This window comes from Thamnophis elegans, chromosome 4 (genome assembly GCF_009769535.1).
Source record: "Thamnophis elegans isolate rThaEle1 chromosome 4, rThaEle1.pri, whole genome shotgun sequence".
Classification (NCBI taxonomy): Eukaryota; Metazoa; Chordata; class Lepidosauria; order Squamata; family Colubridae; genus Thamnophis; species Thamnophis elegans.
In genome coordinates this window covers 88,403,335-88,420,168 of record NC_045544.1, presented here as the reverse complement: position 1 = coordinate 88,420,168, position 16,834 = coordinate 88,403,335, and the positions used below count along the sequence as shown (strand labels likewise).

The following is a 16,834-nucleotide window of genomic DNA, read 5'->3' as shown; positions in this document are numbered from 1 at the left end:
TGGGCTCCAAGATCACCGCAGATGTGGACTGCAGGGAAGAAATTAAAAGATGCTTGCTCCAGGGAGGAAAGCTATGACAAATCTAGACAGCATACTAAAAAGAAAAGATCACCCTGCCAACAAAAGTGTGTATAGTGAAGGTTATGGTTTTCCCAGTTGAAATGTATGTCTGTGAAAGTTGGACCATAAGAAAGGCTGAGTGCCAAAGAATTGAAGCCTTTGAACTATGGTGCTGGAGAAGACTCCTGCGAGTCCCTTGGATTGTAAGGCAATCAAACTGGTCAGTCCTAGAGGAGATCAACCCTGACTGCTCTTTAGAAGGCCAGATCTTGAAGATGAAAGTCAAATACTTTGGCCAATTAATGAGAAGGAAGGAGTCACCGGACAAGAGCCAAATGCTGGGAAAGATTGAGGGCAAAAGAAGAAGGGGATGACAGAGAATGAGGTGGCTGGATGGAGTCACTGAAGCAGTGAGCTTAAATGGACTCCAGAGGATAGTAGAGGACAGGGAGGCCTGGAGGAATGTTGTCCATGGGGTCGTGATTTTGCAACTAACAACTAAAATAAGCCATGTGATATGAGATGGAGATAAGAAAAATCCTGTAAACCCAAAGATTTTGAATGTGGTGAAATAACATTTTGAGTATGATCAAACTAAATCTTGAATAATGAAATGGCTGAGTAATATTACTTGGAATCTTTTCAGGCCAACTTTTACTCTGAGATGGCATTGGTAATGCTGGCTGATGACCTTTGGAGGGCTCCCAATGGGGATTATACAACTGTCCTGGCTCTCCTGGATCTCTCAGGAGCTTTTTAACTCTCAGTGACTTTTGATATTTTGATATCATGTTATCCTTCTGAACTGGCTCCAGAGATTGGGAATGGGAGGCAATATTTTGCACTGGTTCTACTTCTTTCTCTATGCCAGTGAGGGAAGAAAGTTCATACCTTAGGCCTTGCAATGTGCGGTACCTCAGGACTTGAGTCTTTCACCTCTCCTCTTTAACAACTATACGATTTCTGGATGAGGTTATCCAACAACATGGAATACAGTATCATCAGTATATTGATGATATGCAATTATTATTTTCTACTCTGGGCCAAGCAAGTCATATTGTTTGGGTCAACGGGGCCTGGTGATTTATCATCATGATTCTGAATGGGGTTGCACTTCTCCATACTGAGTGGGTGCACAATTTGAGAGTCCTCCTGGATGCATGGCTCCATGAGCAAGTAGCAGCCATATCTAAGGGTGGGAGTCTGTATAGATTTGTGTTGTAAACCATTTACACCCTTTCCTGGATGTGGAGCTCTTGCTCAGTCACTCACACTTTAGTTACTTCCCACCTGGAAGGTCCCAAAGGTGCTTTTTCAAGAGACAATTGGACCTCCTGGTTTTTCTTTGAAGATGTTTCACTTCCCAAAGAAAAACCAGAAAGTCTAGTTGCCTCTTGGAAAAGCACCTTTGGTACAACCATGAGCTGGATGACTCTCCATAGACATTCCACCTGGATTATTCCAATATGCTTTACATGGGGCTGCCCTTGAAGACTATTTGAAAGTTACAATTGGTCTGGAAGACAACAGCTGCCACTAGGTTTGCCCATGTAACATCTTTATTGACTACACTGGCTTCAGTTTTCTTTCAGATGCCATTCAAAGTGCTAGTTATCACATTTAAAACCCCACACGGCAAGAATCAGACTATTTGTGGGACCATCTTTCCCTAAGAATATCTGCCCATCCCACTAGATCCGATGGGGTGGGCATTTTCCAAGTCCTCTTCTTGAAATATGGTCATCTAGCAGGACCTCAGTAGCATGGCTTTTCTATGTCTACATGGAAGGAGGTTAACTGAGCATCCCAATGGGCAAATGATGGCACAGGGTTTTTGTTCATTGTTTTATTGGCTTGATTTGTTTTATGATTGTTGTAATTGTCTGGATTGTTTACCATCCAGATTTGCTCAAGATGAGTGGCCATATAAAACTTTTAAATAAATAAATTTTACTGGGTGAGAAGAGATAAATCCATATATGTTTCAAAGATAAAATATTCTAGGAAAGTTTGGAAAAAGCAGATTGCAGTAGATGCTATCCTGGGAGTAGCTTGTGTTTGAGAGAGATTTCAGTTTTTTTCCTAACATATTACAGAGTGTGAATCTCTAACTCACTTGACTGTAGTGACATCCCTCTTTAGCATCTGGATTTTAATTTAATTCTTTTGCTTTGCCTGGGAAGACACAGCCCTAAGCATTTATGGCATGAGCAATGTTCCCAGAAAACAAGATGCTTTGGATATAAAACATAAAACTATTTTAAACTTTAAAGCTCTCAATGGACTAGAGCCAGGTGTACAAAAGAACTCCCTCATCCTATATGCCTGTGGTTTTCTTTAAGATTTTATTTGGAGAGCAGGCTTCAAGACCACTCACTGCTTGAAATGTGATAATGGATCAACTGATCTATTTAGGGTATGTTCAAATCTGTATCTATGTCGTAAAAAATGCATCTTTTAGGGAAACTGAATATTTATGGAATCCATCTGGCACTACAAAATTGCTTCCCTATATGATCTGTGGCATTTTTTTCTGAAGGTGCCATTGTCCAGTAATTCAGAAATCTACAAATCAACTGATATATATAATAATTAATAAATAATCATTTATCTAGACATTGGAATTTTACTGAGGACTAGTTTCTCATCTAGATAATGGAATTTCTCTATAAGGTTTCCAAGAAAGAACAGCAAAATGGAGATTTAAAAGACTTAATTGAAAAAAAGGAAGTATACCAAGAGAAAAGAAACAGACATATCAAATTATGAAAGGTCAGTTAGCAAAGGCTTGAAAGCTATCCCAGAAGGACTAAGAATGAGAAAGACAGTGAATTGACTGAAGGAGGAAGAGAGAGAGTAAGGAGAAGTATTGTCTATCATTATCTTCTGAGACAAATGGAGAAATGGTAATTCTCAGTGGTAAAAAAGCAGATCATGTGTTCCCAAGCCACAATTTAACTTTCATTGGGCAGGCATTTGAGATGATGTACAAAGAAAGGCATCCAGCCAAGATACACAAAAAGGATTTGGGTAAAGTATATGCCTAGAAACAGACTAAATGTAGGAAGCCATAATTATACTTTGATGAAAACAAAATACTTGGATGTTTATTGTGAAACAAGTTTCATGAAAAGTTAAAGACTTATGCTTAATAGGTGAGCAGAGTTCTTGGTATTGTTAGTATCTCAGTTGCAATTTATGTTTGTTGTCTGGAGTACACTTGGTGCAAGGAAAACTTGCTTAGTGCCTCTAGGAGTATGTCTGCCTTAATCCATTCTGGCAATATCTGGAATGGGATATTTGTCCTGTCCCATCAGTGTTGGATTTCCAATTGATTATATGCCATCAAGTTGTTTATGACTCCTAGCAACTAATTTTATTTTCTAAGAGAGTAAAAATCTTGGTCCCAGAGTATTTTAAAGTAGATATAGGATGTGTTAAATCTATGTTAAACTCAGTTTTTAAATGTTTATTTGGACACAATTTGCTCTCCCATAATGCTATGAATATGAAACAATGCCTACTGAAGTCTGAACCAAACTCTTTAAGTATCCATAATACTGGATTTCACTCATTCATGCAGTTAAGATCTCTTGCAAGATTTTCATAGCTGCATCTTTCACATTTTATTTATTATATTTTCATTGTCAGTAGATTAAACAGTAATATATTAAAATCTGCACCTGAATTATCACGTTCATTTGTAAATTGCAACTCAAATATCACATTATCATCTTGAAAGCCATTTTTCTCCGTGATCTCTATATTTCAGACTTTAAGAAGTCTTAGTGCAGTCATGAATACTAAAAATTGTCTTACATTGAAATAATCCATGTTTCAAATATGCAAAACTGAAGGAATGTAAAAAAAAAAAAATCTGAGGAACAGATGTATCCATTTTTCTTTAGTAAAGAAACACTACAAAAACATTGCATTTGTATACAAAAGGTGTACTCAGGAATAAAAGTCTTGAAATTGATTTCTATCTATCTTGCATTAGTTAAAGTTACTTTAACATAAAGAAAAAGAGATGAATTATAAACAATTAGGTGAAAAAAGAATGACATCAGGAAATTTGCTTATATGTATTTCAAGTTATGGTAAAGCAATAGAAATTTGTGTACACAATCTCCATTTGAAGAAAAGAATCTCACTTGTGCAGTTGAGCTGATCTCTACAAATTATTTCCATATTTTTTTCTTATAATTGTGTTGTATAAGAGTTGGTCAAAATACTATGTCAGAATATATTTTCATGACATTGATAGATAGGTAGATCAACTGATGGCACAACCTCTTGAGGTTTGTAGTTATTTTTTGTATTCTGTTTTGAGTCCCTCTTAGTTATTTTTTCAAATTAAATTGTGAGGATTCCATATCACTGAATATAAATGTTCTTGTTTTGCAGATGATCAAAAATAAAGATCCCACATCACCTACACAACGCTATATTGATAGCAAGGTTGTGAAAACAAGAGCTGAGGGGGAATGGTTATCTTTTGATGTAACCGAGGCTGTACATGAATGGCTCCATCACAAAGGTGATAGTAATTAATTGCTTTAGTGTTAACCTGTATTAAATTTGAACAGATTGAAGTCTTGCCTGACCTGATATAAAGCAAATTTTCTTTCTCTTATATTTTGCAGACAGAAATTTGGGACTTAAGATCAGTTTACATTGCCCATGCTGTACATTTGTGCCTTCAAATAATTATATTATTCCAAATAAAAGTGAAGAATTAGAGGCAAGATTTGCAGGTAATAACTAAAAATTTAAAAATAAAATAATTGTGTAATGAATGTGAAATGTTTCAGCAGATCTTATAATATGTCCAATATTGCTAAACTATACTAGTGAAGGAAAATATGGGGTGTCAGACGGTGTGGGAGAAAAGATCCTTAAACAATTGCTTTCAAAATCTGGTATAGCATATCTGTAAAAACTGCTGAACGTATCTTTGTTTAAAGTAGTTATTTGATAATGGATTAGAACATGTTTAATAAGTTACTTCTTAGCATAATTTTCTTGCTAGCTTCATTAGTACTCATGCAAATGTTTCTGCCTGTGTGATCTTTGTGTACTCATCTTGCAATTTGCGTAGAGATTCTTGATTTTGAGCATTCAGCTATAAGCTCTTTATGTACCAATAAATATCAGCACTGGTGCTCAGAGAAACATATGTTCAGAATGTAAATGATTAATTTCAACCCTTGCCATTATCTAACTGGTGACCTTAGATGTATCCAAAAGGTACAGCCAAGCATGTTAATAGAGTCTATATGGCAATGCAGGTCACTAGATTCACATGTTATCTATGTTAACTACTTGTGTTATGGTCCCTGCTTCACTGGGGCTGATTCTCTAGCTGCTTCTTTTAGATCTCCATTTCCATGGATCTAAAGTGACACACTATTGTCTATGGCCCTGCATTGAAAAGAATTAATATTTGCTTGGTATTACATAAATACTATGTGGATATTTATAATAATTGTGGGATAAGGAAAATATAACAGATCATATGACTAATAATTGATATGAACAAAGCAAGTGTTCCTGATCTGAAATGATGCAGAGATAATAAAAATATAGGATATTTAATTCAATGCAGGTCCCTGCTTCCCACATTCATGCATCAGCATGTCTCAAATCAGCCCAACTGATGCCAACACACCTGATTATTATTCTATGATTTAAATTTCTTGTTAAGAGATACTTTATGTAATTTGTTCCAAAAAAAGCAACACAATATTTATTACCAAAATGTATTTTTTAAAGGTATTGATGACTACCCTTATTCCAGTGGTGAGAAAGCTTTAAAGTCCAGTAGGAAAAAATACAGTGGGAAGAGCCCACATCTTCTGCTAATGTTATTACCCTCCTACAGACTTGAGTCGCAACAATCCAGTCGGCGGAAGAAGCGTGCTTTAGATGCTGCCTATTGTTTTAGGTAATCACATTATAAGATTTTATAGACTTTTATGCATGTGTAAAAATATTAATGCAGTCCATTTTTTTTAAAAAAAAGGAACCTGCTTTTTATTTGTAATTTTAACATCATTCTGTTGAAAGGAATATATGTCACTTCCCACTCCTACCCCGCCCACATAACTTTGGATAAAAAGTTTGTATTTCTCTGGATTTGTTCCTGAAAGTCTTGAAGGGCTACAGCTGCTGAAGGACTTGGGTGGCTGCTTTGAAGAAGACACTTTCTTCAGGATAGTTGGCAAAGGAACCATTGAGCAGCTGCTTCATAACTTCAACAAGCAAATCAAGAATTGGGGGAAGGGAGGAACTTGATACACATCAGATTATACAGTATATTCAAACCTAAATTTGATTTGTTCATTTTCTGGCAATCTGTACTAACTGCATTTTACTGAAGAATAACATTTGCTTTTATTTGCACCTTTGTTAAAATCCCTGTGACATTTTGGCTGTTCAAAAGGTAGGCTATCTCCAATCTGAAAAATTAAACAAATATAATTATGCTCTAGCAATATGTCTCAAATGTATAAAACAAGAGCATATGCTCAGAATCATTTAGTAATTGAGCAGCTGCTAATGTAGTGCCAGAAATCATAAAATGTGGCTTGGAACCAGTTAAGGTCTGAATAGGGAGGAATTGAGGCTCAGTTGCAAGAGACAGTGGCTTTTCGAAGCCTTCTGATAGCAGGATATTCCATTTTGGATACTGAAATGGTTTGCAGTTCCTGTGCAAAACTGGCTTGTAATAGGGAGATTCTCCCGGACCTACAACTCCAGGAAAAGAATAGGTGGCAACAGTGGCTAGGAAGGCTTTCTATCACCCCATCATGGGCATTAATTGTGACCTTTCCTGGTTCAGGAAGTGCTACTGACTACCATTTATGCTTTGATCGCCTCTCATTTTGATTATTGCATTGGAATATTTGAAGACCCAGAAACTGGTCCAGAAAACAGAGGCTGGTAGAAACCAATTAATTTGCCCCCATATCATAAGTATTTCAAGGCTACCAATTGGCTTCCAGATATAATTTATGGTACTATTCTTCTCCTTTAAATCTTATGTGACTCAGTCCTAGATATCTGGAGGACCAAAACAATTTGGGTAGCTGCTGCCTGTATTAGAAGGGAAGACTTCCTCTAAATCAGGGGTTCCCGACCCCTGGACCTTTAGCTGTTCCAAACTGGGCCATGGTGAGTGAGCGTGCACCCACGTGCATCCCCACTTGCACAAGCAGTGGGCAAGTTCATGTGTGCACACTCCATTTGCACAAGCGGCAGGCATGTGCGTGGAACCATCCCCCTGCTGGTCCACAAAGCTGAAAAGGTTAGGGAACTCTGCTCTAGATCCCTATCCATGGGAAGTAGCACTTGGAGGAACCACCGAGTTACCCTTTCTGGATCATTGCCCCCTTTGCCCACCTTCTATGGAACACCATCCCCCCGAGATGAAGTTTGCCCCAATTCTTTGGGTTCTTTTAAAATCAAGAAAAATGGGCTTTTTGGCAAGCCCTTCAGGTTTGTTGGGGTTGCATTATTTCACTCTTGTCGTGGAGATATTTTGGGGTCATCACTTATTTCTTTGGCAGGAAGCAAGTGATTATATTTTATGGCTGTATTTTGTTTTGATCCTATTACTTAAATTATAAATTTAAGAAATAATTTCTTAATCATTAAGAAAATATATATGACTGTCTGACTCATTCATGATAACTCTAGGCAGCTTAGAAAATTAAAACACCAGATACAAAAACCAATGAAGCTCCACCCTCAAGACAATCAAATAAGATGACTGTAAACTGCTCAAAAATATTTTGTTACTGGTTAAAGAAAGATTCCCCTATCTCTGCTCACCTACGCACATAGCATAATTAAGAGCATCTGTCTAGAGATAAATTTTGCATTTGCTAATGCATTTGTATGGATGCAGTTGTAAAAATAAATTTTAACAGGTGGCAGCATTAGGCTGATCTTGTCTGCGTTTGGAATAGGCTCCTTTCTGAATAGAACCTTCTGGAGAATACCAGGACGATAGGTCAGATTGGGAAGCTATGGTATGGTATGATAAACGTCTTCTGTTCCCAAGAAAATTGCATGGATATGTCCATGCAAAAATCACACTCATCTCAAATGATGATATATATTGGGTCTAGCAAATTGGGCACATTTTGGGTCCCATCCGTCAAGAAATGTTGACTGGCAGGACCAGGAGAAACTTGAAATGTCTGCAATAAATCCTAACAATGAAATACACAAAACTTTTATTAGTGAAACAACAACTATCACTCTCCTTTTCCTTCCAAAGTCCTAGCTAGAAAGAAGCAGATTATAGTTTTAAAATTTTATTTTATGTTATCGTTTTCATTATTTCATATTCCCAAACAATAAAAACAAAACAAAGTGAAACATAAACAGACACACATGAGAAGTGAAGAAATAATCTTTCCTGAATATATTTGCCCACAAAGTGTCACTCATATGCTATTTTAATGCATCCTTTAAAAAAACCCAGAATTTAATTACATAATTATGTAATTACAATATACTGCTTAACATTTCATTCATTAATTCCTTTTTATGCATGAATATTTGTATATTGTGAACCCAGAGTGGCACTAAGTATAAAAATATAGTATTAAACTTTACAATGTGTGTATTTGTGTTTCTGTGTGTAAACTCAAGGATTTCTCTCTTCTACAATCTATGACATGCTGAGAACTAAAACAAAAGAGTAATTTAATGTGCCTTTTTTTTTTTTAATAAAGTGGCCATTCTGGAGATGGGAGAGCCTGATTAAAGAATTGTTTTTTTCCTGTGCCCTGGCCTTGACCACCCACTCACTCCATTCATTAAAGCTGAAATTTGTACTACTACTACTTCTGTCCATCCAGTTTTATGGTGGAAAATTCTTAAGAGGTAGTCCTATGCCTAGGCTCAGGTTTATTTTTGACAAGTTGGAAACCAGATCTTATTAATAAGAGAGTTTTGAAAGTGTGCTCTAAAATATCAGTAAACTGTGGATTTCATAAAATTCACCCACAGAAAAGGCTGCTTGTTGTATTTCTGAACGATTTATTGCCTTAAGGAATCTGCACTGCATAGAAGCTTATTAAATATTATGTCTATAATTCCATTTACAGGAATGTGCAAGATAACTGCTGTCTACGTCAATTTTATATTGATTTCAAGAAAGATCTTGGATGGAAATGGATACATGAACCTAAAGGATATAATGCAAATTTCTGTGCAGGAGCTTGCCCCTATTTATGGAGTTCAGATACTCAGCACAGTAGAGTAAGTATTTTAGAAAATTAAGAAAACTAGGGCTATTAGGGCTATAAAACAGAACAAAACCTATTTTGTTAGTTTAAAATGTGTTTTTAATTAATTAATTGATAGATCATATTATGGTAACACTTCATTTACCCCAACATTTTAAAGAATCTGATTATTATGGCATACACCATTGACAGAAATTGAAAGAAAGGAAAAGATCATTTTAAAAGCCGAAGAACTGTACTTCATATCCAGAACCACAAGAGAAATCAAAGGATGATGCAACAAAAGAAATCCTTGTATTGATAGAAACATTGGAACATTGTATTTTAATTTCCACTTTGATTTTTCATGCTCAATGATGTTGGGGTCACAATTTTGTTGAGCCATTACCATCATATTTTCTCAGGATGTATTGAAGGAAAAGCTATGCTATACCTACCAGTTCTGCCTCAGTGATCATGTGAGCTACCAGCTTTGTTGGAAAATACTGATAAATCTTCCAGCTGAATGTGCAGAATTCAGTGTGAACAGTATTTCAGAACAGATGGGAGATTGTCATTCTGTTCAGCTTCATGTTCAGTTTTTCTTCCTTCAGACTATCCTATTGAATAGCAAAAGGCTTACTCTTGATCTTAGCCCTCTGGTTACTGAGTGGAGACATTTCTTCTCCCCCCCCCACCTTATTAGCAGTATTATCTTGGTACAATAAGCACTTGTGTGGAAAAAGTATTTTTAATATGTATATCTGAAGTTGCCACCGACTGAATGAGCCTATTAAGTCATATAGACCAGTTTTGTCCAGTCTATGATTTCTTGTGATTTCATTTTCTTTTATTCCTTTTCTATGGAATATCCTTTATTTGTAACTTCAGTCACTATTTGCCCTACATTCTTCTTTCAAAGCACTTCCAATGTATCCACTTACCCTCCCATTCCTAATCTTTTATTCTTCAAAAACAAAAAGTTCATCAAGTCCTGCTTTTAAAAGACCCTGGCATGGAGGTTACCTTCAGTGTTGGGTTCCGGATCCCATTCCAACCGGTACGGTTGGAACGGGCCCGGCGTCGCCCACATGGATGCGCACAGTGTGCATGCACACGGGGCCCGCACGTGCATTGTAGCTGCAAAAGACGTTTCCGCAAGCCTCTGCGACTCTCCAGCTGCTCAGCGGAGCATCGCACAGGTGCTATACGTGCCATGCGCGGAAACACGAAGGCTTTAAAACATGGTAAGAAACTCAGGCGGGCAGGTGGACCCTCTGGAGCACTGTACCAGAACGGTACCCAGTGCTCCAGGCAGGCTCTGGTATGCCCGTACAGGGGCCTACCACCTGCAACCCACCACTGGTTACCTTTTACATTGATAAAGAATCTGCACAGCCTGTTGCAATGTGCTGTTTCTTGTGATTGCATCATTTGAATGAATATTTTGACTTTAAGCAGTTCTGATTCATTCCAATGTGGCTTACAAAAAGAACATCCATCTGTCAGTACAAAAATTACAATTATGGCTTCAATGGTGAAGGATGTATAAATATGGCAACCATGGTTTAAAACTATAAACCCGTGATGGCGAACCTATGTCACGTATGCTAGAAATGGCATGCAGAACCATCTCTCCGGGCATGCAACCCATTGCCCATTGCTCTTCTGGGTTCTGGCGCACTGACCAGCTGGTCTCCACGTGTGTGAGAGCAATGGAAACTGGAAGAGTAGCCACTCAGTGCACATGCATGAGCTGGGAAGATGATTTTCTGGTTTCTGGTGCATGCATATGCGCTAGCCACTTGCTCTTTCTATTTCCGGCAAGCATGCATGCACACTCTCTTGTTTCGGCACTCTGTGTCAAAAAGGTTTGCCAACACTGCCATAAACCATGTCCTTTCCATTGTAACACATGATGCATATACTAATGGCAAAGTTGACTCAGGCTCTCAAAGTTAAAGAAAATCTAGCCTCAAAAAACTCAAAATTGGGTACTTTGGTACAAAGCAGAGGTGGGTTCCTACCGGTTTGGACCGGTTTGGATGAACACGTAATGGTATGCTGGCCTGGGTCACAGAACTGGCAGCGAACCAGGCTGGCCATGCTCCTGAACCAGTTCCCTGGTTGCTGCCATCACCGCTACCATCTTTTTTGGGAGTTCTGTGCATGCACAGAACAATTTGCATGTGCAGCGTGCGAATGAGAGAACTGACAATAACGTTGGCTAGAACCCACCGCACAGCTTTCTTATCTGGTGCTTTAAAAAAGGCAATCAACTCCATGCAACATCCTGCTGCCAAAACAGTGTAAAGAAATATAAATCAATGGTAAGCACAGAAGTTAGTAACCTTCATTGAGTAGGAATGGTGCTGATGCCTGACAGTAGAAATATGTGTTCAGATTATAACTGAAAGGATTATAACTTGCATTGTTTATAAACGTGGGGGCTATACAGAACATTCGTTTTTAGTTTATTTGTTTTCTAAACAATTTTAAACATGATATCCTTGATCATAAATAAATAGGAACAAGCTATTTATCTTGAGAAGATATGCTTTTAGAGATCAGAGGTGCTAAAACAATACAGGTAGTCCTCAGCTACAATGGAGCCCAACATTTCTGTTGTTAAGTGAGACATTTATTCAGTGAGTCTTTCTCCATTTTGCAACATTTCCTGCCACAGTTGTTAAGTGAATCACTGCAGCTGATAAGTTAGTAACCTGGTTGTTAAGTGAATCTGATTTCCCCATTGACTTTGCTTGTCAGAAGGTTGCAAAAGGTAACCCTTCAACTGTCATGAGTATAAAGCAGTTGCCAAGCATCACAAATTTGATCATGGGGATGCTGCAAAGGTTGTAACTGTGAAACACAGTCATAAGTTACTTTTTTCTGTGCCGTTGTAACTTTAAATAGTCACTAAATGAACTACTATAAGTCAAGGTCTTATAGTGGGTAGTGGGAAAGGGCTAGTTGCAATGTTCTGCTTATGGGTTTCCTGTAAGATATTTGTTTGGTCATTCTGGAATGACCAAACAAATGATTTTGGACTGAATAGTTCCCATCCCACAGGATTTCGTTTGTTCTTTGAAGCAAGTTAAAATATGTGGAACTAAGAAACTGTCAGCAATAGGTCAGGTGAGGCCAACCCTGACTCCCGGGGTGGGTGAGTGTTAGTGGTGGGATTCAATTTTTTTTACTACTGATTCTGTGGGCATGGCTTGGTGGGTGTGGCATGGCTTGGTGGGCATGGCAGGGGAAGGATACTGTAAAATCTCCATTCCCTCCCCACTCCAGGGTAAGGTTACTGCAAAATCCCCATTTCCACCCAATCAGCTGGACTTGGGAGGCAGAGAATAGAAGGAGGCAGGGCTAGTCAGTGGTGGTATTTATCGGTTCTCCGAACTAGTCAAAATTTCCACTACCAGTTCTCCAGAACCGGTCAGAACCTGCTAAATATCACTTCTGGTGTGTGTGTGTGTGTGTGTGTGTGAGAGAGAGAGAGAGAGAGAGAGAGAAGGGAGGGAGATGGCAAAAAGCAAAATGTTAATGGGGCATTTTATTTCTCTCCCTTGCTGTTTTTAACAGTTATTTTATATAATTTTATCAACTGCTCCCTCAAAATAAGCCAAAGAATAATATGCAATTTTCAACTCTATCCTTTCTTGTGAAGCCTAGAATCTTGAGAGAACATTTTTGAAGTTATTCACTGGTGTCTCTTTTTTTTTTAATCAACAGCTGTTACATAAAAAAAGTAATTCACTGCTGTGAAAATTCTCTACTGTTTGGATGTTTTACATATCTGTGTTTTGATTGATTCCAGCTGTCTAGGCTTATACAGAGGAAAAAGAATTTGAGTATAATTAGTTTAAATGAATAAATTCTCACCATGTCAATGATGCCATCAGAGCCCTAGGCTCCTTGTTACCCAAAGTTATTTGCTACTGTAATAACTGCAGAATGTGAAGGAGTATCTTCTTTTTGTCTTTTTCCTCCTAGGTGCTTAGCTTGTACAACTCAATCAACCCAGAAGCATCTGCTTCTCCGTGTTGTGTATCCCAGGATCTGGAACCTCTCACTATCTTGTATTACATTGGCAAAACACCCAAAATTGAACAGCTTTCAAACATGATTGTAAAGTCTTGCAAATGCAGCTAAGGGATGTATTGGAGCATTTTGGAGTATGCATTTCCCCCCTCCCCCTCTGGAAAGAAAGGAAGAAAAAGAAACATTCAAAAAGAAGGAAACAAAAAAAACAACCCATCATCCATGATTTTTAAAAAGAAGAAAAACGAAACGGTACTAGTCTGAATGGATTGAAACTTGGTTTCATTGTTTCGTGTTTTGTTTTTAAACAAGTCACCTGATGCAAAACCGTGAAGCCTTATCCTACACTTCATCTACTTGGTTAGTGAGATAGACATGAAGCATTTTTAGAAAAGCAGAAATACTAACAAGAAAGAAAGAAAAGAAAGAAAACCTTTTTTTAAAAAAAATAAACACTGGAAGAATTTGTTAAAGAGTTCTTATGTGAAAGGAAAAAAACAGGAAAAACCCATTAAGTGGAGTTGCTGTATCTATCCCGTGGCTTACTTGATTTTTATATTGTTATGCCATAGATGCCCTATCTGTTCCTTGTAGTTTTTAGGATTAACAGTGCATTATTTATTTTTGTGTAATACGAACAAACAAGAATATGTATTGCCCTAGGGGTTTTGGGGACAGACTAGAAAGACACAAATGTTCAGACCAAACCAAACAAACAACTAAATGTGTTTAATATATGGGAAACATGAACTCAGAAATAGCCTGAAAAACAACAATTAGTTTAACCCAATTAAAACAGAATTCTGTTATTACATCATTAAGAAAGCCTACTATAAAAGAAAAGACACACACACATACACACACACACACACACACACCTTTGTTTTCTTGCAGAACGCCTAAGCGGGCTTCTATGTAAAGCCTTATACCATTGTTGTAATACGAGGAGGTTATTAATAAAGGACATTTTGTTTTCGTCTCAAAGACAAATCTATTAAGATTAAAACAACAATTGTAAATGAATAAACTGTCAATTTAGTAAGCCAGTGAAATATTTAACATGTACTGGTCTCATCTTCAGACCCTAATATGTTGCTGTATAGCTATGCTTTGAGATTGTTTTTTGATATATGTAACCACACCTATGATATTAAAATAGGGTGGGTAGTAAGAAGCCAGCTAAATTGGAAACATATCTGTAGATCTCTATTGTAAACTATTAAAAAAAATAAGTACTTTATGTGTAATGTGTAAATTTTCACCATATTTTTGTATTCTGTTAATACTGTCAACTCTGAAGAATTTGAATTTGGGGGCTCTTGTTGATTACTCGGAATCATGTGCTTCCCTCGAGCTGGCCAGTATAAGTAGAGTCCCCTGTACTTTTAACTTGCACTACAAATACATGTTTTATAATATTTGCTATACATGCGTTTTGTATGTTGTTTTTCATCTCTATGATGCAAGCTACTCTTTTTCCCCCTTTCGGTCTGTATTTAGACAGAGAGATAGATTTAAATATTGTTTTTGTATAAAATGTATGTATCTTTAAACATCTTAAAATTTTAAAACACACACACACACACACACACACTTCTGAAGATGGATGATGGGATGAGACTGGAGGCTGCCCTTGATTTCCTTGTTCTGCTCACAGGCAGTTAGTCCAAAGACAAGATCTTCCAGATCAAAAGGCAAAAGTGAACTTGGCAATTGTGAAGGGCCTGTGCATCACCAGAGAAATCTGTAAAAGCTGGTTGCATGTGCAATTTTACCCCTTTCCTGGGGAACAGCAGATTGAGTACAGAAGTATTTTTGACACTTGCCCCTATTTTTTTAAAAAATGTATTAATAATTGCTACTACTACTTCTACTACAACTACTGTCATGTTGGGAGCACCAAAACACTTCTGGGTTGAACAGTGACATCACTGTTGCTGGGCGACACCCAGTTGAGGACTCCTTTCATTTTCCCCTTAAGTTGCCTACTGAAGTGATACCTATTTATCTACTTGCAGTTGGCCATTTTTGAACTGCTGGGTTGGCTGGAGCTTGTGACAGGAACTCACCTTCTCCCGCAGCAGCAACTGGGTTTTGAACATGAGCCTTCCGATTGTCAGCCCAATGTCCTAACCTTGTGAACCACCATACTCCTTCATTAATTACTTAAAAGGGTACTGTAATAAGGTCAGTTAAATTCCAAATTAAAGAAAGGAAGGGCCAATACACTGTCCAACATAGTAGACACTAAGGAAATGGTAGTAGCTCCTTGGTGCAGTGGGACAGAACAGGAAGCAGTCTTATCTTTCTTCTCAACAAACCCAGGATTTGTGCATATAGGGATTTATTAAAGCTTACGGGTTATCTTTCCAAGCCGGACCAAACTTTTAAAGCTGTAAGTGCACTGCTTATTTATATATACAGATATACAATGAAAAAAGTTGTTTCTCAACATGTGCTCCCCACTGTTGGATTTGAGCATTCGGGAAGTCATAGTATGGTGAAGAAAATAATGTTTTATACTGATTCAGTCAAGAAATATTACCTTTTGATGATTAATGGTTTTTCCCCAGAACTATTAAGACTGGAACAGGAACACAAGGTATCAGGTATATTGATTTTTACACCAAGGTAAACAGTCTCCAGTTACTTTTCCTGAATATTGTAACTTAATGCTACCAAAGTAATATTGGTTGAAATCCTATCTATATTGAATACAAATAATTGTTACATAAATGATATTTAATTTGTTTAAATTACTTTTCCCCAAACTGGTGGCTTTAGCTCCCATAAATCTCACTATTAGGTAGTCCTTTAAGCTTTGTCAGATGAATCTTACTCCTAAGCAAAATATCCAGGACGTAGCCTAAATTGGATTAATCCTACCCCTGATTAAATCTAGTCTAAATGGAATTGTTTTAATTAGAATTCACATTTAGAAAGAAGGGTATTTGTAATAATATTTGATAGATTCAAATATTGCTAATAATCTTACGTGGAATCAGTAAACTAATTAATTGTCTTTCTCAATCCACCAGCTTCACAATTGATCTTAAAGATCAGGCATTATATCTGTATTGTTCTGATAACTCTTTTTGCTTTTTTTATTAAAAGAAATCATAAGCATCCACATGAACATCAGCTGTCATACATTTTTAGATGTTCCTTGTATAAAAAAGGCTAATTAGTCTTATTTTAATTTATTCTGCTTTAGTATGTATCAAGCATGTTAATTAAATGAAAATAAACATTACAAAATATAGGAGGAAGCATGATTTTGGTGTATATTTTATTTGGAAGTGGGGAGCAGGAATACAGTGATTTGGGGTTAAACTTGCCATCTAGCTATTTCTCTCTCACACTGCTATTAATAGTAAAGAGAACCTTCAAGATAGTCTCGCAAAGGGATTTTGATGAAAATTAGTACATGGACCCTATTCAGACTGGGAACACATTTAAGATTAGGTTCTTATTTCCATTTTTCC

General features: G+C 37.2%; 1 protein-coding gene across 1 annotated transcript in view; it reads left to right on the top strand.

Annotated features, from left to right (window-relative positions):
* The window catches only part of TGFB2 (transforming growth factor beta 2), an 89,244-nt gene extending 73,652 nt beyond the window's left edge, over nt 1–15,592 (top strand). The window contains exons 3-7 of the mRNA XM_032216885.1: nt 4,468–4,600; nt 4,707–4,817; nt 5,836–6,007; nt 9,183–9,336; nt 13,302–15,592. Of these exons, the coding sequence (XP_032072776.1) occupies nt 4,468–4,600; nt 4,707–4,817; nt 5,836–6,007; nt 9,183–9,336; nt 13,302–13,460 (729 nt within the window). The 3' untranslated portion in view covers nt 13,461–15,592. The remainder of the gene's footprint in view (nt 1–4,467; nt 4,601–4,706; nt 4,818–5,835; nt 6,008–9,182; nt 9,337–13,301) is intronic.
* The last annotated feature ends 1,242 nt before the right edge of the window (nt 15,593–16,834 follow it).